General features: G+C 38.6%; 1 protein-coding gene across 4 annotated transcripts in view; it reads right to left on the bottom strand.

Moving 5' to 3' along the window:
- The window catches only part of Cfap69 (cilia and flagella associated protein 69), a 67,915-nt gene that overhangs the window by 10,564 nt on the left and 33,197 nt on the right, over positions 1-24,154 (bottom strand). For 3 of the 4 annotated variants that reach the window (XR_008214635.1, XM_052721986.1, XM_052721988.1), the window contains 10 exons: positions 22,109-22,232; positions 19,205-19,253; positions 18,987-19,108; positions 16,431-16,647; positions 15,233-15,397; positions 11,294-11,344; positions 10,058-10,176; positions 7,601-7,719; positions 5,798-5,879; positions 988-1,180 (listed from right to left, as the gene is read on the bottom strand). Coding sequence is in view for 3 of the 4 variants with exons in the window: in XM_052721986.1 (XP_052577946.1) it covers positions 988-1,180; positions 5,798-5,879; positions 7,601-7,719; positions 10,058-10,176; positions 11,294-11,344; positions 15,233-15,397; positions 16,431-16,647; positions 18,987-19,108; positions 19,205-19,253; positions 22,109-22,232 (1,241 nt within the window). In the remaining variant the exon portion in view is untranslated. The remainder of the gene's footprint in view (positions 1-987; positions 1,181-5,797; positions 5,880-7,600; positions 7,720-10,057; positions 10,177-11,293; positions 11,345-15,232; positions 15,398-16,430; positions 16,648-18,986; positions 19,109-19,204; positions 19,254-22,108; positions 22,233-24,154) is intronic. The other variant, XM_052721987.1, reaches the window with a different exon arrangement.

Raw genomic sequence — 24,154 nt, 5'->3', positions numbered from 1 at the left:
GTTTTAGTTTAAAACTCAGATAGTAAAAAGGGATTAGAGACAGAAATAATTTGAAGTGGCAGTATTTTTATTTAATAATAGATATTGCTAGCAGTTTTGCTAAAAAGACAATTTGACTATGAAAGGTTCAGAAGAAGTAACAGAGTAATTGACTTAATTACACACTCTGATTCCATCAACCTCATTAGAATACAGCACTTAAAATTGATGAACATCTGACTTATTTTTACTAGAAAGCAATCTCTTTTGTGTGAAAAGGAAAATATATATACACCAGCATACAAAATACCATAATGATTGTTGTCAAACACTTTATTTATGTATAAAGTTTTGTTACTAAATGAAACATTATTGAACCTAGTTATAAAAGCAAGAAATCCAAATAAACTTATTTAGGAAGTATCATTAATTTCTGAGTTAAAGAATACAGTCAAATATCGTGTTTTAAAATATTCTATAAAAATGAACCCACTACTAAATTACTTTTCTTCTAATTATTTACAATTTCTTATTTTATTAACAACACACACACACGGGGGGGGGGGGGGAGAGAGAGAGAGAGAGAGAGAGAGAGAGAGAGAGAGAGAGAGAGAGAGAGGACAATCTATATAGTTATCTATATAGTTGTTCCTCGGGTGCTGTCCACTTTTTTATTTTACTTGTTTTTGTGACAGGTCTTGTTACTGGCCTGGGATACTTGGTTCTGCAGGCTTGACAGTGAGCCCTGGAGATGAGTCTGCCTTCCCACAGCTAGGATTATGTCTGGCTTTTTTTGTGGTTCTGAGGTAGAACTCCGGTCCTGCAAACACTTTACTGACAGAACTATCTCCTTGGATGCCAATTATTTACAATTTATGACAGAAAGTCTCCAGTATCTTGTTGGAAGAACCCTATAAAATGGGGCAAGTATCCTCATATTCCTATATTCTTTAAAACTCTAGAGGTACACCTCTAATTGTTTCTACCAAAAGTTAGGAACACACTTACCAACAATCATGCCATTTTTATCACGTTTTACTCCCAGTTCCTTTTCCTCCTTTCTCCACAATTTAATTAAAAGACTAGCAGCAGTTAGGTCTTTCTTCCCTCGCCAAGCATTGACATGAGCAGAGGTTTTGGGATTATCACAAAATTCAACCATTATTCCAAGTATCAGATTACAGAATTTCTTTTGGTTCAACTTTCAAGGAAACAGAAAAGGACAAAGAATGGTAATGAATACTAAGAATGACTGGCTTCCTGAAAGAGACACTTGGATATCAGCCAGTTCCTTCTGAGCTCTCTGATGGCGACAATGTCCAGTAAGTCATTCATGAGCATTCTCAAATACTAAAACTTAAAATAATAAAGAAATTTAATATAATTCTTAAGTAGTCATAAACACACTTCATGGTAAAAATGTATTCATTTGGTGGAAATGGAAGGACAGTTTTCAAAAAAAAGAAAATAATATATATATATAATATATAATTTATTATATATTGTATAATAATTAATATTTTATATATATAATGGAGCATGGTTATCAGTGACAGTTCACTGTGAGTACAGGATCTTTCCCATTTACATGTTTTATTAAGCTTTGAAAAGATTATTATCAGCTATACTCTTTGTTATCAATAGAATAACTGATTTAACTGTGACAGTCAAATATGAAAAAATTAAATTGATGTGTAAATGTGTACTCTATCATTAACTATACAAGAGCTTTTCAGTATTCAAGAAAATTTCTTTTATCAAGCATACATATTTTTTAACCAAAAAACAAAATTTAAATTTAGAAAATCCCATTTGAAACTTCAGGTGTGTACATTTAACTCAGACCTGCAGAAGCTAGTAAACTAGAAAAGTGCTAGTTGAGACTAAGGTGCCTTAGGGGGAGGGTGGCTTATAGAACACTGGTGACATGAAAGAGACAGGGAATACCTGAGATAGACAGGAGTCAGAAAGGATGGGGGTAGAGAAAGAGGTGATGAAGGGGTAGAGAGGGAAGGCTAACCAAAGTGAAGGGTGTGTGAAAAAGCCATATGGACCCCTACTACTTTGTAAGTCAACTAAAGCATGTTAAGAGGCTGGCCAGATGGCTCAGTGGTTAAGAACAATTGTTCTTGCAGACTACTCAGGTTTTATTCCCAACATCCAACATGGTAACTCACAGATATCCACAGCTCCATCTCCAGGGGATCTAAAGCCCTCTTCAGAGCTCTGTGGGCACTAGGCACACACATGGTGCACATAAATACAGGCAGACAAAACACTCATGTACATAAAATAAATTCTACAAAAAACCTTAAAACCATATTTTTAAAAAGTTAGGATGGAGATATCTGAATGGCTGGGTAATGCTGCTCCTAGAAACCCCTATTTATTAAACAGAAGTCCCAGTGCCAGGTGTAGCACTCTTCATGAGTTGTTGGCCATAAGGCCCCAGAGATCCTCAAAACAATACAGACTCCTGAAATTCTTTTTGATTGCTCACAAGAACCAGATGATAAGATCCTATTGCTTAAGATACCATACAGCTTGGTCACAAGATGTAGAAAAATCAAGCTAGAATGAGTTGGAAGTTTCCACCCTGCTGGCTAGTTTTTATGGTGCCAGAAGCTGTTACACAGGCTGCTGGGAGAAAAGGCATCAATGGTCTTACCCAGCTATCAACCCTACAAACCACAATGCTAACCTGCCAGGCAAGATGAGTTTACCAGTGTAATACTGGTACAACTTTTATGGGGCAACCAACAATGCTCAGAATGAATTTGAGGCGCTCTCCACAGGAGATACCTGCATGGTATTATAAATCTGGATAAAAATCATGGCTGAGATCATATGCCCTAGGGTAACTTAGCACTGTTGTTTAGCTAAAGTAACATGGTGTTTAACTACATCCTAAATATTGATGTTTATATCCATAGGCAAATGCTATTCATTCTTAAATCAAGAATCTTTTCTTTGTAGTCAACAGTGGTGAATACAGATATTCATAGTTGCTCAAAGTGCTACGAATAAGTGATAGTTGTATGTTCATCTTTAAACTGGATGTTTATATCATTCCCTCTAAGGCTCAAGGAGTATCAAGAAAAAGGAATCAGAGAGATTTTAAGAGGTAGAACACAGGAAGAGGGGATGCAAAATACTATCTTCAGAACATGACACAGCCATTGCAAACATGACCTCACAGTAGCTATGTTTGCCTGCACTGGAGCTGTACAAAACCGAGCCTGCCAACAACCAATCATAGATCAAAGATGGACCCATGGGGCCCTACCCTTCCCTGCTGAACTCCTCGTTACTGATGGATTCTGGGAAGGACAGTCATTGTTTTCTGTTGTGTAACCAATCTTGAGTCTACCAGGATTCAGTGGATTCAGTTCTAAACCTGTGGCCATATAGATAATTCTGGTTAAAACCAATGGGCCACAAAACAAAAGGACACAAATATAGGAAAGAGATTTATAGGGAAGAGGGAAGGATGGCAGGACATAAAGGAGGTAGGAGAGGGTGATGGATCAAAGTAAAGAGGTTACATTATATACATGCAAGAAATTGTCAAAGAACAAAATTAATAAAAACAGTCCCATCTACAACAATGGGTTCCACATAGTAAATTTTCTATATAGAATATTCTTTGTTGATAACTTCTCTGGCCAGAAAACATATAATCTTTTGTTTGAATTGCAAATGTGGTCAGTTTTTGTGATTGCTATTCTTGTCAACTTGACTACATCTGGAATTAACTAAAATCTTAATTAAATTTGAAATGGAAGATCAATTTCTAATCTGGTTCTTTGAGGTGGGAAGACACACTTTTAATCCAGATCTTTTGACAGTAGGATCATGCCTCTTTAATTTGGGCCAAACCTTCTGCTGGCAGTCTATATAAAGGACATACAGAAGGAAGCTTGCTCCCTTTGCCTGCTTACTCTTGCTAGAAAGTCCATTCCTTCACAGGCATTACAGCCTACTTCTTTAGGATTCTGGTGTACACTGAAGACCAGCTGAGACATCCAGCCTCATAGACTAAACAACTACTGGATTCTTGGTTCTTCCATTGGTAGAAAGCCATTGTTGGATTAGCTGGACCACAGCCTGTAAGCCACTCTACTAAATCCCCTTTATAGATAGACAGATTCGTTCTATAAGTTCTGTTTCTCTAGAGAAACTTGACTAATACAAATTTCCTTTATGAAAGACAGTATTACCTGCAATGGGTTTTGTGATACACAGTAAGTGCTCTATAATATTTAACCCTTATTAGCAGTATTATTGCACAATGAATAAATATTTTAGCAGAACTATATCAAAATAGAAAGAACCTTAAATCAAATGAGGGTTTTGTGTTTTCTGTTAGTTTACTTGTTTGTTTTTGTTTTTAATTCCTGTACTTCACTTTCAGGAGTAAGAAGCAAATGTCAATGATTGAAGTTGATGTAACAGCATTCTTCCATTTATTGACTAAATCTACACTAAGCACAATTTAGTAACACCATCATAGCAAACACCTTGCAATAATGTATACAGGCACAATCTAAGTCAATGTATTTATATTCACATATGCATAGCATATTCATGTACATATAACTGAGAGCTTTCACGCACACAATATGTTACTCATTTAGCCCTAATTCTGGGAATGAGACAGCTGTTATTCTGTTTTATAGATGAAAACATTATGAACAGAGTAATTTATAAATTCTCTTGCAAAGACATGATAGGAGACAGATAATTTTGGTATGCTTGTCAGATCAAAGTAGGGTTATTATTCTGTTAATAAAATATAAAAATGTGGTAATTATACTGACATATCTATGACTCTGTATGAGGCTTTCAAAATTTCACTGAAACTAAGTCATGACTTTCCTCCCATATAAAACTGACTACACACCTAATTCAAATCAACAGAACTGAGGGCTGAGTTCTCCAAAGCTGCTAGGTGGTAACTCCTAGCTCACTCCTGGTACACCACATGGCCTCATAATATCTCTGGACTGCAGACAGTTCTTTAAAAGGGTCATCTTTTTCTACTGTTACCAATAACTTTAATACTGGGGGAAAGCTGGAAGTTACTGATTGGTTGATAGGGGTTTGATACAGGACACAGGGTAGCTTGTCATAAACTGTTTCTTGGCAGGTTGATAGAGTAGATAGGAAAAAAAATCTGTTTACCTGTGTCTGAGAACACTGACCTCCATAAATGGATTCCTTAACTGGAGGAATGTTCAGAATCATTAATATGCTAATGTTTCTGTAATGTCCAGGAGGGATTTTATTTAAAACAATGTATCTAGTCAGGCAGTGGTGGTGCACCCCTTTAATCCCAGCACTTGGGAGGCAGAGGCAGGTGGATCTCTGTGAGTTCGAGGCCAGCCTGGTCTACAGAGCGAGATCCAGGAAAGGCGAAAAGCTACGCAGAGAAACTCTGTCTCGAAAAACCAAAATAAATAAATAAATAAATAAATAAATAAATAAATAAATAAATAAATAAAATAAAACAATGTATCTGGCTGGGCATGGTGGCACATGTCTTTAATCCCAGCACTCAGGAAGTAGAGATAGAAGGATCTCTGTTAGTTCAAGGCCAGCTTGATCTACATAATGAGTTCCAGGACAGCTAGAACTACATAGAGAGACCCTGTCTGAAAAAAACTAAACCCCAAACAACAACAACAAAACCCTCAACATAGCTTCACATTATTTGGGGGCACATTTATTCACAAAACACTGTTTTCTGGCACTTGGTTTGGAAAAGATTAGCATAGACATATGCATATTTTGTGTTAGTGCTGTGGATATTACTTACTGCCAATATATCCAAAAGGAGAAAAATCCCTTCCTTTTCAAGAAAATAATCTTCAGAAGTATAACATCCCAAAATGCAGCACCTTCAATGAAAAGAAAGCTGGTCATTCCACAAACGTGTCATTAGATTTAACTTGCAGACCCTTCTTCCTCTCATAGCATCTCTAGGCAAGCCTTTTACTTTGTTCCTTAAATCAAGTAGCTAATTTGCTTTTACTTTAAAAATCAAAACTCTGAAGAAGCTTTGTAAGTGTAATTTTAACTATTTTTCAAGAATTTTCTTTTCTTTGCTTTTTTTTGTGAATGTAAGCTAGAGGTTGGTGTCAGGTGGCTGGGAGCTGGAGTTACAGGCAGTTATGAGCCACTTGATCTACAAACTGGGAAATCTGGGTCCTCTGGAAGAGTAACACGCACTTTGAACTGCTGAGCTGTCTCTCCAGTCCTAAATTCAATTATTTTCTAAAACTAATACTAATTATTTCTCTACATTTTCTTTGTTGCACGTGCAACTTTTCCCTTTACTTTCATGACAGTGATGATTCTGAGAGACCTCTAGTTGCTGTAATAGCCACGTCTTCAAGTTTGTCTGTTTATCATCTCTTTCATGGTTTGGTGCAGCTGAAATATTTGGCAATTCTTGATCACATTCATTCTTGCAGTTGACATTTGCTTAAGTGCCTACTGTTCAAGTCCACGTGGACTGCATGGAATGAGGGGCTGGAACTGCCTCCAAGGCTACTTTTATTGTTTTCCTCAGGAGTTTCCTGAGTAGACTGTCTAAGCTATCACAAATAGTAGGGACGATGGTAGTTATTAGTAACAGACTTTGATCTGTTTCTTCCAATCAGTAAAGACATTTTCCTCTGTCCCTTGGTTAAATATGGCTTCCTTTTGAAAACAAGAGAACAGGTTGGCTTGGGCAAACCTGTGGGGATTATGTTGATTATATTATCTGTGGTGACAAGACTCATCCACTGTGGGTGGCACCATTCCCTGGGCTATCTAAGAGTGGAAGAAACAAGCTGAACACAAGCATGCATGCATTTATTCTCTCTCTGCTGTTAACTGTGGACGTAATATGATTAACTGCTTCAAGTTCCTGACACCGTGACATCTCCAGTGATGGACTGGAACCAGGAATTATGAGCTAAAATAATTAGCTCTTTAAAAATCCACTTCTTCCTTAAGTGGCTTTTGTTCAGGGTATTTTGTCACAGCAATTGGAAAAGAAGCAAAGTTAGATGTTTAGCTTGCTTTATTTTTTCAGCTTAGAACTTTTCAACCTTTATAAGTGAGCCAACTCCTATAATAAATATTCCTCCCTATATAACTTACATTAATTTTATCTCTCTGCAAACTCTGACAACATTAATGCATCTAAGTTATCAACAAAAGCTAAGAAGAACAAAGAACAAGGAAAAGTAATTGTTGTATCAAATATTTAAAAGGCATAATTATTAAAACAACACAAAATTACAGGGAAGTTAGAAGAATGTCGATGGAACAGAGCAGGGTTGCCTAGAAGAGCCAACATAGAAGCATTATACTGCATAAGTAAGGGGACACTTTTCCTAGGTGACACCAAAGTGGAATGGGATTAAATCACAACAAGCAATTAAGTTTTGAAACAAATGGCTTCCTACCTGAGAAATGGGCTTATTTACTTCTCAAACTCATGTTTAGGTCATCTAAACAGAGAACGCACCAACTTATCCCTGCAGTGTGATTTTGAGGGGAGAAAATCTGTAGCTGTAAATTTAATTGTCTTGTACTTGGGTGTTCACTTGGTCATAGCAATACTTACCAAATGCTGTCTAATGTACTGAAAAGAAGCACATTGTAGCCTAAGCCACTCTGTAACTTCTTGGGGTCTGTTTTCATTACATAAAGAATTATGTCAACTCCTTCAGTTCCAAACATTTCCTGTGGAAGAGAGCTGTTGAAATCATTTCTTAGAATAAATATATAATTATTCTCTTCTCTACCTCACCTTATCCTTTTTTTTCTGCCAGAAAAATAATGCTAGCAATGGTATGCTTGTTTCCAAGCTAGGTTTGCTAGTTTCTAAACTAGGAATTTCAATATAATTAACAACTGTACCAGCTGGAGGTGACTTAGCAGTTTAGAGTACTTGCTGCTCTTTCAGAGGGTATGGGTTCGAGTCCCAGGACATGGTAACTCACAACCATCCATAACTCCAGTTTTAGAGACTCTGGCACCTTAATGTGACATCCAAGGGCACCAGGCACACATATGGTGAATGTACACACACAGAGGCAAAACACTCATACACATAAAATAAAGAAATCAATCTAAAAAGTAGTTTGTTTTAAATTGTACTCATTCATTCCTAGTTCTTCATGGTAAATTATTATAATGCCAACCACTATAAGAGGGTATCAAACAATGTGCTAACTTAATGTTTTTAGTAATTTTCTCTCTGTGTCTGAATAATGTAAACCATATAAAACTTGCCCAAGACTTTTCCACATTAGAGTGAATGCAGTCTGGAGTCGTGCCAAATGAATAGCAGGAATGTATCATGGAAGATGTTATAATGTTCTCAGAAAAGGAATAAGTAGATAGATGGTCATTAAACCTTTAATGTTATTACCCCTTAGTCTTTCCCCCTTACCAATTATTTTTCTCACTGTCATGTTGTTCTGTTCTAGCTCCCATTTAGATCATGATTCTTTTTCTAAATGAGCAGGCATAGGACAGAAAAGAACATTACATTGTATGTCAAGGCTCAGAACTAAACCATTTTTTTTCTTCCTATTGACTCTCCTTAAAAATCTATCCAGGTGCTAGAGACAGATCACCAATCAAGAGCACTTGTTTTCTTCCAGAGGACCCTGGTTTGATTCCCAACAGCCACATGGCAGCTTACAAGCACCCATAATCCCGTTCCAGGGGATCCAATGCCCTCTTCCGGCACTGAGTACCAGGCATGTATATGGTGCACAGGAATACCTGTGAGCAAAACACTCATACACATAAAATACATAAATCTAGAAAAAAATTAAAAATCTACCTAAACCTTTCTAATTTTTTTTTTTTTTTTTTTTTTTTTTTTTTTTTTTTTTTTTTTTTTTTGGTTTTTCGAGACAGGGTTTCTCTGTGTAGCTTTGCGCCTTTCCTGGGACTCACTTGGTAGCCCAGGCTGGCCTCGAACTCACAGAGATCCGCCTGGCTCTGCCTTCCGAGTGCTGGGATTAAAGGCGTGCGCCACCACCGCCCGGCTAACCTTTCTAATTTTTATTTTTTTAATTCTATCTCCTCCTATCTAATTATCAATTTATGACACTCTATAATAGTTTTCTATTGAGCTAATAAGTATCAAAGGGAATTAAACTCTTGTTTTAAAGTTCCAGTTTTAGATATAAAGACAATTCAAACTCCAAGCAATATTTCTGACAGTGCAGCCTAGGATGGAAAGCTGTGTGGCTATCTTAGGTCTTGTAATTCTCCTGCCAGGTTTTTACTCAAAGGAAATGAAAGCATTACATCCACCAAAAGACGAGGTCAAGAATGTTCACTGAACCTTTAGTGTTAACCCATCCAAACAGAAACAGTCTAAGTGCCTATCAGTGAGGTAAAAGATAAACAGATGCTGACAGTTCATAGAATACCAGTGAGTGATAAAAAGGAATGATACATGCAACAAAATGAATATATTTCAGAAATACCTATTTCTTTCTGGATAACAAAACACACACAGAAGAGCAAATACTGTGTGATTTCACTCACATAAAGCATACGCAAAACTAATCTATAGGTAAGTAGAGGTGTGGCTGCAAAGCACATGAGTAAATGTGATACCTAGATGAGATTGTATAGAGAGAAGTATATTACATGTTCCAATTTGAGTTTTGGTAAAATATGTTATATACGTTCAACAAACCTATTGAAATATATATTCAAGCCCTGTGCATTTCACTGTATATAATTATATTCTAATTATAGCAAGTATTAAAATTGAGTTAGGTTTTTAAATTTTATTTATTCATTATGTATGCGTGTGGGCAGGTGTGTGCCATGATGCATGTTTAGAAGTCAAAGGCAATTTTCTCCTGTCTTGTGGATTCCAGAAACAAGACTCAGTTGTGAGGTTTAGCAGCAGTATGTTAACTGCTGAGCCATCCCAGCAGCCCAAATTTTATAAGAATAAGAAAAAGGAAAACATTTATGGACTCCTAAGAGAATGTATGCCATTAGGAGACTGCGAGACCTGAAATGTGGGTTCACAGGAATCACACACCTTCCTTTCAATATAATGCTCACAGAGCCCTGACAAGATGAGCAACGTGTCAGACTGGATCTCCAAGGCAATGGCCTCTTCCTTTTCATCAGGCTTGCTTGCCATATTTTTAAAGATTCCTGGCATGAGAAAAATTGAAGAATGTTATTATTAGATTCATTTTTTATTATTTATAGCTAGGAACCCGCCCCCCCCCCCCCCCCCCCCCCCCCCCCCGCTTTAAGAAGCATCTTCAGCTAGAGAAAATACTCTATTATAGAAGAGGCTGTTTTCATTGCATAGTAACCTAGAAGTTGTGGACAGAGAGTGGTAAATGGATTTCCTAAGCCCTTAAGTCAGCTGTCTCACAAAGAATTTCTACATATATACATATACAGCTCCATGGATATAGAATATCTCAATATAATTATCAGTGTTATACATGAAGAAATGTTAGCACAAATTAGTGGATTGTCACTAAATTATGACCTAACAACTTCTTATTTTGACGAATAAATTTTGTTTAAAAACATGTAGTTTCAAGCAACACTCCCCGCCCCATGCCATGCAGCTGGGGCGGGCAGGACTCAACCAAATGCTGTTTCCTGGGGCATGAGTGGGCCTACCTGAGAACTTGAGCCTGAGAGATCTGGTTCCACCCCTCATCTGCCATATGGCAGCATGGTTGAGGAAGAGATGCACCCCTCACTCCTGAGGTGGGTGGGAGAGCTGGCCCTGAGGTCATAAAAGTGAGAGAGCTGCCCCTGCCCCTCACCAGCTGCAGCACTTTGGAGAGCAGGCCCTGCACCTCGCCTAGGCGGCACAGCAGAACTGACCCTATCAACAGGTGTTCGGGTGAACTGGCCCCAAGGACGTGAGCGTGGGAGATCTGGCCCGGCCCCTCATCTGCCATATGGTGGTGTGAGTAGAGGAGAGATGCCCTCCCTCCTTGCCCCTCGCTTCCTATGAGGGGTGGGGGAGCTGGCCCTGCCCCTCACAAGCTGCAGAACTCAGGAGAGTGGCCCCTGCACCTTGCCTGGGCAACACAGTAGAGCTGGCCCTGATGGTGCAGGTGTGGGAGTGCCATGCCACCACTGAGGACATCAAAGCAGAAGAACTGGCCCCGCCCCTTGCTCATTGCTGCTAGGGGTGGACTAGTCAGGGCAATGCTGGAGAGCTCACCCTGGTGGTGAGCATAAGGGAGAACTGGCAGGCTGAACTATCTAGGCCCAGAACCAGGGTCATGAGTTGGCTCACCCCAATATCCACTCCATCTGTGATCTGCTGGAGCACATGGAGAGGCTGGTCCTGCAGACCCAAAACAGCAGGATTTCCATGACACAGGGCAACAATAGGATATCCAAGAGAAGTCCCAGTGAGGGCCCAGCATTGATAGTGTAGCAGAAACCAGAGGTCTCTAACCAGATCATGGACTCTTTGCAACGAACACTCACAAGTAAAGATATATGGACTAAAGGGTTTACTGCCTGGCTAACTGTGTCACACTACAGCTTCTATGACGAGATTTTCCCTTTATCCCTTTTTCTTTTTCTTTTCTTTTTTTCCTCTCAAATTTTATTTTAGGGGGGTTGCAAGGGCAGAGGGCGGATATGAAGGGTTGGGGAAATGAATGGGATCGAGATGCATGATATAAAAGACACAGAGAATAAATAAAAAGAAAGTTAAAAAACATGTAGCTTCATGAGGCAGGGATATATACTTCTGCAAATTTCTTATCAAAATGTTTAACTGTAGCTGGGTGGTGGTAGTGCATGTCTTTAATACCAGCACTTGAGAGGCAGAGGAAGGTGGATCTCTTTGAGTTCGAGGCCAGCCTGGTCTACAGAGCGAGTTCCAGGCCAGCCATATACAGTGAAAGGTCATAGAGTGAAACCCTTTCTTGAAAACAAAACAAAAATGTCTGACTGTAAGCTGTTCCATTTCTCCTTTTCTTTGTAGCAAATTTGGGAGGCTGCTCTAAGTGTGTGTTCCATCTGCTGTTTCTTTCTGTATCTTCTCTTCAAGTCTACGTGAAAAGAACAACTCCCCAACTTTAGGCTGCCAGATTATGTGCTTTAAAAATCCTCCCCTCGTAATCAAGCCTGAAAATGACTCAACAGTCATTATCACTGATCAAATGACATTCACAATAAAACTGTCTCAAAAAAGGATTTCCTTTAAGCTTTAAGGATTTAGGAAGTCTCTTTTCCACTGGTAAAGAGGACATGGTTATTGGCAGGAAACTACGGGGCTATAGTTTCCAAAGAAGTCAACAGCCTCTTGTTGCTGCTGGTCCTATGGATCTATCCTTTTAGGATGAAGGGTGGGCTCCAAGGAGCACAGCTGAACCTGCTAGAGAGTCAGTGCAGGGCACCCCATGTCTGTAGTGAGGGGGCACCCCATGCTCAAAGGGGTCTGTAGTGAGGGGGCACCCCATGTACAGAGGGTCTGCAGTGCAGGGCACCCCATGTACAGAGGGTCTGCAGTGAGGGAGCACCCCATGTACAGAGGGTCTGCAGTGCGGGGGCACCCCATGTACAGAGGGTCTGCAGTGCAGGGGCACCCCATGTACAGAGGGTCTGCAGTGCGGGGGCACCCCATGTACAGAGCCTGGTAACTTGTGTTGGATCCCAGAAACCTATACAAAGTGATGGAAGGACAGAAGTAACTCCACAGAGATGTCCCGTGACTTCCACATGTGCATTGTGGCATAGTCATACACACACACACACACACACATACACACACACACACACACACGCACGCACGCATGCACGCATGAACGTGTGCACGGGTGCACACATACACACACATGCATGCATACACACACCATGCATTCATACATACACATACCTACAAAATTTAATTATATTAAAATTTAAAAGCCCACATTACTGCACATACAGACTTACTAAACAGAACCCTTCTGCCCCCGTGAAGGATGGAATTCAAACTGCTACTTACCACTCTGCTTTTTCCAACTTGGTCACTGCTTATGCAATGAACTCTATCACATTTGTCTTTATAGAACTTGGACTCCCTTTCTGCCCTCTCTGAACACATTATCCTGCATATTTCAATACTATACCTCTGCTCACGACACCTCTTGGCTTTAGAGAAGGATCTTTTTCCCCTTTCTTAAAACTATCACCCACTGAAGCCCCAGCTGAGACCACCCAAGTTTGAAAATACCTAAGCCTCTTTAGCTTTCGGAATATTTACTCTTTTTTGCTACTCATTAGGTGCCCAGGTGAGGGTACAAAATAAGACACACTATTTTCCTTTGTTCTCATCAGGGCAAGGTTCCCTCGCATTCTGATTGATACAGTTTTAATCTCTCTGTCTAAGGAGAAAGCATATTTACACAGACACTATATTTGCAATGCATTTTCTATACTTTTTGAGGATGGAACTTCTACAAAGCCCTGCTAAGTTAAATAAAGACAAGGTCCCTAGAAATTCTGTAATGAAGATCAGCTTTGAATGGAAAGAAAAATGTCCTGAGAGAACTCTTGCTGCTTGCTATGCTTCCCCTAACACATTCCCTCAGCTCAGACAGGATTAAGATTTCTCCCTGGATATGCAACGATTGCATTTCCAGCTAAAATGGGGCATTTGGACTGAATTTTGTGCAATGGAATGCACATAGTTGTGATTAAAATGTACTTTCATGTTGAGTCATCTTAAGCCCATTTGGAATAAAGATAAATGTTTTTACATAACTCTGCTTTCAATTGATTTGTTTTTAAATTGGGCATGGTTTAATCCCAGAATTCAAGTGGATCGCTATGAGTGTAAGGCCAGGCTTGTATGTGTAGTGAGGCCCTGTCTAATATATGTTTGTTTTTTTCTCATGAGTATTATAATTGGAGGGCACTATCCTTCTTCTAATAATGAATGAAAAGTATTTTAATAAGTGTTTTTTTTTAAGCATATTGCAATTAGCTGACATCTAGCAGAGCTTCACTTGAAATCTTGAATGTTCCTCAAAGGCCCATGTGTTGGGAAGTGGTGTAAGGTTTAGGTGACAGGGCCTTCTGGAAGAGAGGATGATGGGAACCTGGTCCCTTCCTGTTTCTCTTTGACTTCTAAGCCACCAAGACATAGTGTTTTACCACAGGCTCCAAAACATTAAGCCAAATTACCACAGATGGAGACCTGTGAAACTGTGAGTCAAATGGTTTCTTCCAGGTGTCTGTCACAGTGACAGACAGCTGACAAGATCAGAGTGCAAATGCTCCTGAGACACCGAAAGCCAGGGAAGCCTAGTTCCCTAACACAAACTGGTATAGCATCTGCACATGATGTGGTTTATTCTTGTATACTTTAAACCACCTCCAATCACTTATAATTCCTAATACAGTGGAAATGCTAATATTTGTTATAAACAACAAGAAAAGTCTTTCTGTGTTCAAAGACACACTTATTTTTTCTTTTTTGTAATTTTGGCCTATGGTTGGTTGAGTATGTGGATTCAGAAAGCTAGGCTACAGAAAACTAACTATATGACATTTACATGAAGCAATGCCTGAGACAGCCTGAGAAGCAAAACCAGGAAAGGGAAGGGCTGGGTGACTATGTATTTTCAAATAATAAAGGGCAAAGCAGCTTGAACTGGAAGTTGAAGTTCATAAATTCTTTAGTATTTATGTTAGAAAAAATACTAGTCCCTATGTACCAACATGCCAGTGTTCTGAATGGACTGGAAAATGTAACTTCATCTTCTTTGAAGTGGCAAGCTCATCAACAGAAAAATGAAACCTAACAACAGTTCATCTCAGTGAAAAAGAAATTTTTAATGAAATAATCTCTAAACTGAGGAAATAAATATTTTTTTTTTTGTTTTGGTTTTTCGAGACAGGGTTTCTCTGTGTAGCTTTGCGCCTTTCCTGGAACTCACTTGGTAGCCCAGGCTGGCCTCGAACTCACAGAGATCCGCCTGGCTCTGCCTCCCGAGTGCTGGGATTAAAGGCGTGCACCACCACCGCCCGGCGGAAATAAATATTTAAAGGATTACTGATTACAATATTTCAATAAAAAGAGAGCTGATTGGCATCAATAAGATGAAACAAAAACCAGGAAAACATTCAGGATATGCTCATTTATAAAATCAATTTGTAGAAAAATATTTCATTGGAAACTTCCAGGATTATAAACACCCTCCTTTCACCAGTGAGCTGCCATGCAGTATTTTACCTATCAGTTGGTGAATAATCCCCCTTTCACAAAGATCCTTGTTCACAGTCTCGTCTTCCAGATAAACCATGGCTCTGAGGAGTCGTAAAGTATAACGCATCTGTGCAAACTTGTTCCCACGGCCACCTGTGCCATGGAAACTGTTACCGTGAATGAAGAAGGAATCTGTGGGGGAAATAAATAATTGAATTTATAACTAAGAAATTAAAGCATAAAACAGTTCAACTAAATGTTCTTGTTTAAAAAAAAAAACAACACATCAGGTATTTTAAATATCTATACATTTAAACAGATGTTAAAATTCAGTCATGTTTGCTTGTTCTTTCCCTACAGAAATATTATCCCTTCCCCTTCTCTTTCTAGTCTCAGAATGGAAATATGCCTTTTCAAATTTTACCCAAAGGTATCACTGTGTCTTTTACAATATTCTTCCTTATCAAATTCTTATGTTCATGAGTCTATTTATTTTCTTTTTAAGAATTCAATAAAATAACATTTATAAATTAAGACTCTTCTCCTTGATAAGCTGTACTTGGAGATAGTGCTTCTGGCTAAAAAAAAAAATCTAGATTTTTAAATCTTATGAAGTTATTTAAGGATTTGTGTCCAATTGAAGCCAAAATGTATTTTCAGGAGCTGAAGTAGTATCTGGTACTTCGTAGACACTCAATCAATATTTATTGAATGAATATATTAAACTATTGTCAAGATTGTTTTATTTCCTCCCCAAGTATAATTTTTATAGGCCTCATAATACAATAATTTAAATAAAATCATATGTATAATTACTTTAAAATGTTTATTAATTATATTGAAATCTCAATGTTTTTAAAAGACTTGTTCTATCTTTAATTATGTGTAAGTGTGTGTGCCTCTGTGGGGGCATGTGCACATGAATGCAGGTGTCTGTAGAGGCCATTGAATCCCCTGGAGCTGGAGTTAAAGGTATTTGTGAGCTCCCTGGCGTAGGTGTTTGGAGCTAAACTCAGGTCTTCTGTAAGAACAGTCTGTGATATGAACTGCTGGGCCAGCTCTCTATCCCTAAAACCTCAATGTTTATGAAGACATATAAAAACACTAAAAGAATGAATTCAATATTTGTCTTTTCTTCAATTTAGCAATTGCTTTTCTGTGCAGATGCTGAGAGTTCAGCTGACATACAGATTCGAATCTTGACAGAGCCCTGCAGGGTACTCACCCTTGTGCTCACACCATTCCAGAAAGGCAAGGATCCGAGCGTTGCCCTGGCATGACATATACTCCTCTATTAGCAACGGAGCCACTGAAGACAAGGTGGCAATCGCATGCAGTTGCAGTTCTTCATACTGTGCGGCAGACCACTCGACAATCTTGAGTTTCTCAGGTTTTTTGACGTAGGTAAACAAAGCCAAAATAACATTACCATCGATTAATAGCTGTAAGAAAGGGCAAAATGGACTTTGTTAGCAGCATAATTAAAATATCTTTATTTAATCTAGCAAAATTTGATGTTTTAGTGATAGTATCAAAATATTTCCTTTATCTGTGACAGTACCCCAAACACATGGAAATAAAACAGATAACACACCACCCCCATCAACAGCAGCCTGGCGACAGGAAGAGCACTGACCCCCTTTCCTGGGCGCAAGCTCCAGAGGTGACAATGGAAAACGCACATTAATTTGTTTCTACATGCAATAAAACCGTAAGTAGGAAATGGGAGGCAAACAAATGAGTGGCATTTCTTCCCTCATTCTTCATTTTCCTTCTGTTACAGTGCTAGCGATCAGACCCAGGGCCTTGTGCCTACTTGTCAAACAGCCTACTGCTAAGCTGCACCTCTAGCCCTCAAAGGAGCATAAAGGCAATAACAGGGCAACACAAACTGTTTCTTAAGTACAACTGATAGAATTTATACACTGTATTAAAGACTGTCAGTCAGGTCACATGCTGTATTTAATTAGACTCTTTAAGATTTTATAACTTTATTGAACCTAGCATTTCAAAAAAAAAGTAAAAACTGAATAACTATAAAATAGCCAATGGTTAACACAGCTGATACTAGCTGATGCTTATTTCAGTTCACAAGAGTGTGAAACACTGTCCTATGTGATACTGCCTCCTACTTGCTTAGCATTACTCTATAAAGAGGGTTTCCTAACAATTACGAGGTTTTTCAGCTTCTCTACTGAATTCACTTAGTGTGGAACTTCATGGTGTATATTCAAAGAGATCAAGATTTGGAGTTGAGTAAATATGAACAAGAACATTAGTGCTAGCATCACTGTGGAGATCCAGTGATTATGAATTATGATAGTATACATATTGATTAGTCCTACTATTGTTGGGCCAAAGATATGTAACCTCAAAAATTAACTCCATTGTTGTTCACAATGTATTTTAAAAACCTTATGACAACCTTTGTGCTATTTGACTCTGTTGTCTATAAAATACTACACCAGTAGAAACTGACAAAATGTAGAATAAAATTCAATTGTTGACTTTATACTTATAACACTTAGATCATTCTCCACTGTAATAATAATAATAATAAAACATATTTTATGGAAGTATTTTTCTGGTAAGCATTTCAGAAAAAATATATAAGCTGTATACATTATATATTTGATACAAATTATAAAATTATAACTTAAATGTAATATATCTTTCTCTGATTTTGCTATATATAATATATATCGATATTCTCAAGAAAATGCCAAGCCCATTTAAATTCTTATAGTCTAACATCAACAACAATTATAATAATGAAGTCTCAGAATTATCCTCAAGGTGGGTGTTGCCCCTCTGCTAAAGATGAACTACCTGGGATTTAGAGAAACTAATTATTCCACTCAAAAGCATACTCCTAGAAAGTGATCTTACTGGGATGGTACCCACTCACCACCTCACCCCACTGTTACATCATCAATCCTTATCTTGATAAAGTGAACACTCACTTCATTCATGAAAAGAGCTTCAGAGAATTTCAGGTTAGAAGGAAATGTCACTTAATGCAGCAAGGAGCTGAACTAACAAAACAGTAATACATTTCTCAAACACTTTACAGTTGACCAAGGCTTTACCTCAAGCTCTTACGAGCCCTGTGTGCAAGTGTTCTGAGCTTCATAAAGTAGGACTAAGTCCCAGATAGGGAAGGGGAATTGGCCAAGGTCACACAAAAGGTGAGAAGCCATTTAATCCCAGTGTTCCTCAAATTACATCACATATGTGAAATAATGAACACAGCAAGATAAATGAGGAAATAAAAATTAAAGATGTTAGGCTTGAGTGGAGAAAACATGGGTTCACAAGCGTCTGAGACGGCCTAACAGAGTCAGCAATGACCTTCAACATTAATCATCCCTTAGCTTGACAGTCAGGAACGCAATCTGCTGGATGTGGGGGCTGCATCTGCGATTTAATGGAAGAGTGTTTTCCTTGCATGAGCAACTGAAAAATAGATGGGATAGTCTGGGATGTGTGAGCTACTTTTGTTTTGTGTTCTTAGTTAGGAGATCTGCATATATTGATAGATCTCTTTGCTCCGACTATTTTGTGTGTGTATGTGTGTGTGTGTGTGTGTGTGTGTTTCAAAGTTAGGTCTTTTGTGTTTATTGTTTGCAATTCAAATGACTATAATCCAAGCTGATAACTTCGCTACTTTCTATGATATAGATAAGGGTTAGTTAATGAAAGATTTGCAATCGTGACTTTAAAAAACTATGCTATAAAGTGAGATGCTTTTATTAATTTTTCTGTTTTGATTAGTCTTTACCTGCACAGTAGTTAAATCTTTACATAAGATCACAATTATATTGAATAGCAATTTCTTCAACTCAAAATCTTCATAGGAATTAGAAAGCTTAAGATTTTTTACCAAAGGATTTTGACTTTTAACTGTAAGAGGAAAAAAAGAGAGAGAAATAAAAGCTAAAATTATACGTAAGACTCATCAAGACACTTACAAAATGCTTAAGGTGGTGCAATTTTTACCTTCATTAAAAGTTGCAAACAGTATCAGATCTCTGGTAAAGCCACATTCCTATCACAAACACACAAAATAAGAAAGCAGAAAGGTGAACAATCAGACTGGCAATTAAGATACAGGTGCCCATATTTGCCTCCTATTCAATTGCTACTATATAGTTTCCCTACTGTAATTCATTTGAATATATAATGCTAATACTAATGAATAAAAGTGAAAAAGCAACATCACATGGCTAGGTAATTCTAATTTACTGAATTTAAACTTGCTTCTGCAGCTTCTAAGAAGTTTCATATTAGTCTGTGAACATAGATGTGATGTGATACTTGAAAGTGAGTGAGAAGAGTCAGCACATAGAGCCTGCCTGGTTACTTCTGGGATTCACTGTCTACACCTTTAAATGATACCCCAAAGGAGGAAAGTCCAATTCTTCTCAATGGCTATTCTTTTCGATCTTGCCTTTATCCCAGTCACTCTCATTACATCAAAGGACAGTCAGGAGAGAACAAAACAGTGCTTCTTAACACAAAAAGCCCTGAGGAATTATCAGAGCTGCAAATACCTCAGCACAGGGAACTCCCTCCTGACAAAGGCATGTGATTGAACTTTATATAGTAAGGAAAATTTATAGGGGGAAATAATGATGGGCTTTGCATTTATGGTATGATTTTTCTACTTCTTCAGAATTCACATGGCTTCTTTAAAAATATAAGAATGTTATTACTTTGATTTCTGTTCATGGAATCACCAGAATGTTAACAGTAGCAGAAGTGAGAACTCACTGACAGACAGACAGACATGAGATCTGCCTACATATGGTAGACTTAACGAGGTGCTCTGTTGGATGGTTTATGTATTTTCACACCATGAATTCCATGACTTTTTAAATGTTGGGACACTTGATGTACACTGACAGGTATTGGGACCTTTATAGCTAGTCCTTTGAAACCCAACGTAGAAATTAATATGGCCGATGCGTGAATATTATTGTAAGTATTATTCCAAGATCTCAAACATTCAATGATTTTTTCACTATAAAATACAGGGAGGGGATGGAAAGATGTTTGAGGAGTTAAGAGCGTGTACTTCTGTTACAGACAACCCAATTTCAGTTTCCAGAACCCCTTTAGGTGGCTCACAACCTCCTGTTACTCCAACTCCAAGTGTCCCAACACTCTCTACTGCCTCTATGGGCATTTACACTCACAGACAAAGACCCACACTCAGACAGACACACATACACATAATTAAAAATATTAAAATAAGTTTTTTTAAATACAGGGAGGATTAGCTTCTCATATGGCTAGGTAGTTATGATAAAAGAAATCTTCTTTGAGCAAAATATAAAAAGCAGCAATCTTATGGCCAAGAGAAAGTAGACATTGAAAGAAAGTTAGAACTCTGATAAAGACTAAAGAAGAATTGACTATGTAAATTGTCATACCAACTCCTTTATTCCTGGCTTTAAAGCTGGCAGCAATCCCTGTTCTACACCTTGTGGGGATGCTAAACTCAAAGGTAAACCTGTTGTCTAAGTGGGCCAATGAATCAGAAGACCGAGACAACCACAGCCACTAGAATGAAAAGTACAGTCTCATAAAGGAGAAAGCCAGAAGGGGAACTCAGATATGCACACAAACGCTTCCCCAGACTCTGACGACTGCCTGACCTGTCTAAATACAGAGAATTCTACACATCACAGTTATGGCTAGAAGAGCCAAACTGGGATTTGATGGATCCCAGTTGGAGGCATCATAGTTGGACCACATAGTTGGATGAATGTAGACAAGTCCAATGTCTACTAATAACACAAATGAAAAAGTACTTTTCAGAGGTCTATGGTAGAACCCACAGTAAAGATTCTCATAATGAATGGGAACACAGCAACTCTGCATAAAAGGAGAAACTATAAAAAGGGATCAAAGAGGACTAGGGTATAGCTCAGTGGTAGAACCCTTGTCTGTTATGAAGAAAGCCCTGGGCTTGATCTCCAGAACTGGGGGAAAAAAAGAAATTCTAATATCTGAAATAAAAACACACAGAAAGGATGAACAGCATGATGGATGTGACAGGGAAAGTCAGTTAATTTAAATATGTAGATCAATCCAATCATCCAATCTGAGGACTGGAGAGAAAACAGTCACCAGAAGCCTATAACCACATGAGACAATGTAAAAAATTATCAAATGTACAAGTAATCAGAATGCTAGAAGAAAACAGGAGAGGGAATACACTGAAGACCAATGATGAAAATAATGGTCCTAATTTGTTCAAAGTTAGTGAAAATAAATTACATACGTAAGAAACACTATAAAGGAGAAACACAAAAGGGATTACGCCTTGGCCCACTGTACTAAAACTGATGAACACCAATGATAAAGGGGAAAATCTTGAAAACAGAATTTCAAGGACACTTTTCATATCAGGGAGCAAGAATCTGAAATAACAAATACTTACCAGGAACAGCAGAGAGCAGAAGACAGTGGGACACTATCTTCAAAGTGCTAGTAGAGAATTTTTTTCAACCTAGGGTTCTATATTCAATGAACATAAAATTCAGTAATTAAGGTGATATTTTGAGATAAAAGAGATTTTGTTGAGAGCAGGTACCACATTTGTACCACATGAAATGATGAACAAAGTTCTTTTATTGGAAAAGAAATGAAGTTAGATGGACAGGAAAAAAAAAGGAAAAACACCAGAAACAATGAATCTGTAAGTGATGAAACATGAAGAGGATGCCAGAGCTCCACAGGAATGCCACAGAGTGGCAGAGTGGAAGTGCAGTGGTGACTCTCTTGACATCCAGATACAACTTAGCACTGAAATAAAACACACAAATACTATAACATAGTTTAGAATACCCCTGCCACTTTCACCGTTAAAATTAACGCCATCTGATGCATACTTACAATCATTGGTGCTCCAGGGTTCTGAGCTATAATTGTGGTGATAACTAATATATCATTTCTAAGCTGACGGTCATAATGACTATGGCCCCTCATAAACAGATTTTTAAATATTTCCTTCAAGGCCCTAGAAAACAAAATATTAAAAATGATATTGTTATAGGCAAAATGTTTGTGCTTCTTCAAAATTCATTTGTTGAAATCCTCCCTTGTAAGAAGTTTTGGGAAGACATTTAGACACAAAGGTAGAGCCATCATAAAGGAATCACTGTCCTCACAACAGGAACCCCAGAGAGCTCTACTGCGGATCTCATTCCCTGTGAGATGAGATGTCAGAGTCCTGATATCTAGAAGAGCATGTGTACCAGAACCCTGCCATGCTGGCACCCTGAGCTGATTTCTAACCTCTAACACTGTGAGAAAAAAGTTACCATTGTTTCTCAACTACAGCTCTCTGGTACTTTGTTAAGGAAGGCTGAACTGAGACACATTTCTATGGAATACTTATTTCTCCATCAACAAAATCCTGCTCTGAATTTTAGACTATTGACCCAGTGTTTCTCATCTTTTGATCCCTCCAAACCTGCTTCTAATTCACGGCAATGCACCAGATAAGAACTCACTAATCTAAGTACCCACAGTTGCCGATGTGACTGTTAGAAGACTTAATCATGGCATGTTAAAGCCCTCCGTAGCCAGCTCCCCAGGGCCCTGCCATCATGGTTCTTGCTCCCCTGCAGCCTCGGCTCTTCACAGCCTGCCTTACTCTTCTGCCTTCCTTGTACTAAACTTCTTCCAGGTTTTTATTTTTTGTTTTTTTCTGAATCTGATTTTTACTTCTCTTTCCCTGTGTAGGATGCTCTCTGCAAAAGGCTGTTCTGTGTGACTGATTCCTAATCACTGCGACACTGCTGAGGTTAAGAAGTATGAGGAAGCATAAACCACCTCCTCCACTCCAGGTCAGGTTCCTTCTGTAGTAGAGTCATTGTTTGTGCCTCTTGGAGCCCATCTGCAGTTTTCTTTGTGGTAACGCTACCTTTATTTCTTTATTTAGGCATTTGCTCTCTCCAGCCTGTGGTTCTACAGCAGCAGCTCTCAACCTTCCCACTGCTGAGGCCCTTTAATACATAGTTCCTCATGTGGTGGTGACCCCCAACCATAACATTATTTTCACTGCTACTTAATAACTGTAATTTTGCTACTGTTATGAATCATAATGTAAATATCAGACATGCAAACCCTGTGAAAAGGTTGTTTTAGGGTTGCGACCCACAGGTTGAGAATCACTGTTCCATCAGGATACAGACAGAGAGGTGCCAAGCCTCCACGTTTTCTGAAGTTTCAATCAAGAGGCTCATGAAATCAGCTTTTCCTTTGTTTTTTTTTTTTAGTTGCACTCTCATCAGTTGGAGTTCCAGTTTCTTTTCTGTTGTGATAAAACACTGACCAAGCCAGGCTATGGTAGTGTGCACGCCTTCAGTCCCAGCACTCGGGAGGCAGAGGCAGGCGGATCTCAGTGATTTCGAGGCCAGCCTGGGCTACAGAGTGAGTTCCAGAAAAGGCTCCAAAGCTACACAGAGAAATGCTGCCTCAAAAACAAAACAAAACAAAAAAATCACTAACCAAAAGCAACTTAGAGAAGGAATGATCTGTTTGGCTTATACTTCAGGTCACAGTTCATCAGAGGGGAAGTCAAGGCAAGAACTCAAGCAGAAACCTGATGATAAAAAAAGAAAACATGGAGGAACAGTGCTGTTGGGCTCACTCATAGGCTCATGCTTAACTAGCTGTCTTGTATAGTCTGGAACCACTGTTCAAGGAATGGTGCTCCCCTCAGTGGGCGGGGCCATCTTAGATCAGTTACAGTAAAGACAATCATCCACAGACATACAGGCCAATCTGACCTGACCAATCCCTCAATGGGGACTCCCTTCTCAGTAATTACTGACTGAGCCAAGTTAACAGTGAAAGCTAACTAAGACAGTAGGGTTGGGTTTGGGGGTCACTTGAAAGCAAAAACATGTTCATCTATGTTACTTTGAAAAAAGA

Source organism: Peromyscus californicus, unplaced genomic scaffold (genome assembly GCF_007827085.1).
Source record: "Peromyscus californicus insignis strain IS unplaced genomic scaffold, ASM782708v3 Scaffold_6__1_contigs__length_162567912, whole genome shotgun sequence".
NCBI lineage: Eukaryota > Metazoa > Chordata > Mammalia > Rodentia > Cricetidae > Peromyscus > Peromyscus californicus.
Note: the sequence above shows the minus strand (reverse complement) of the source record. Positions and strands in the feature narration are given on the sequence as shown.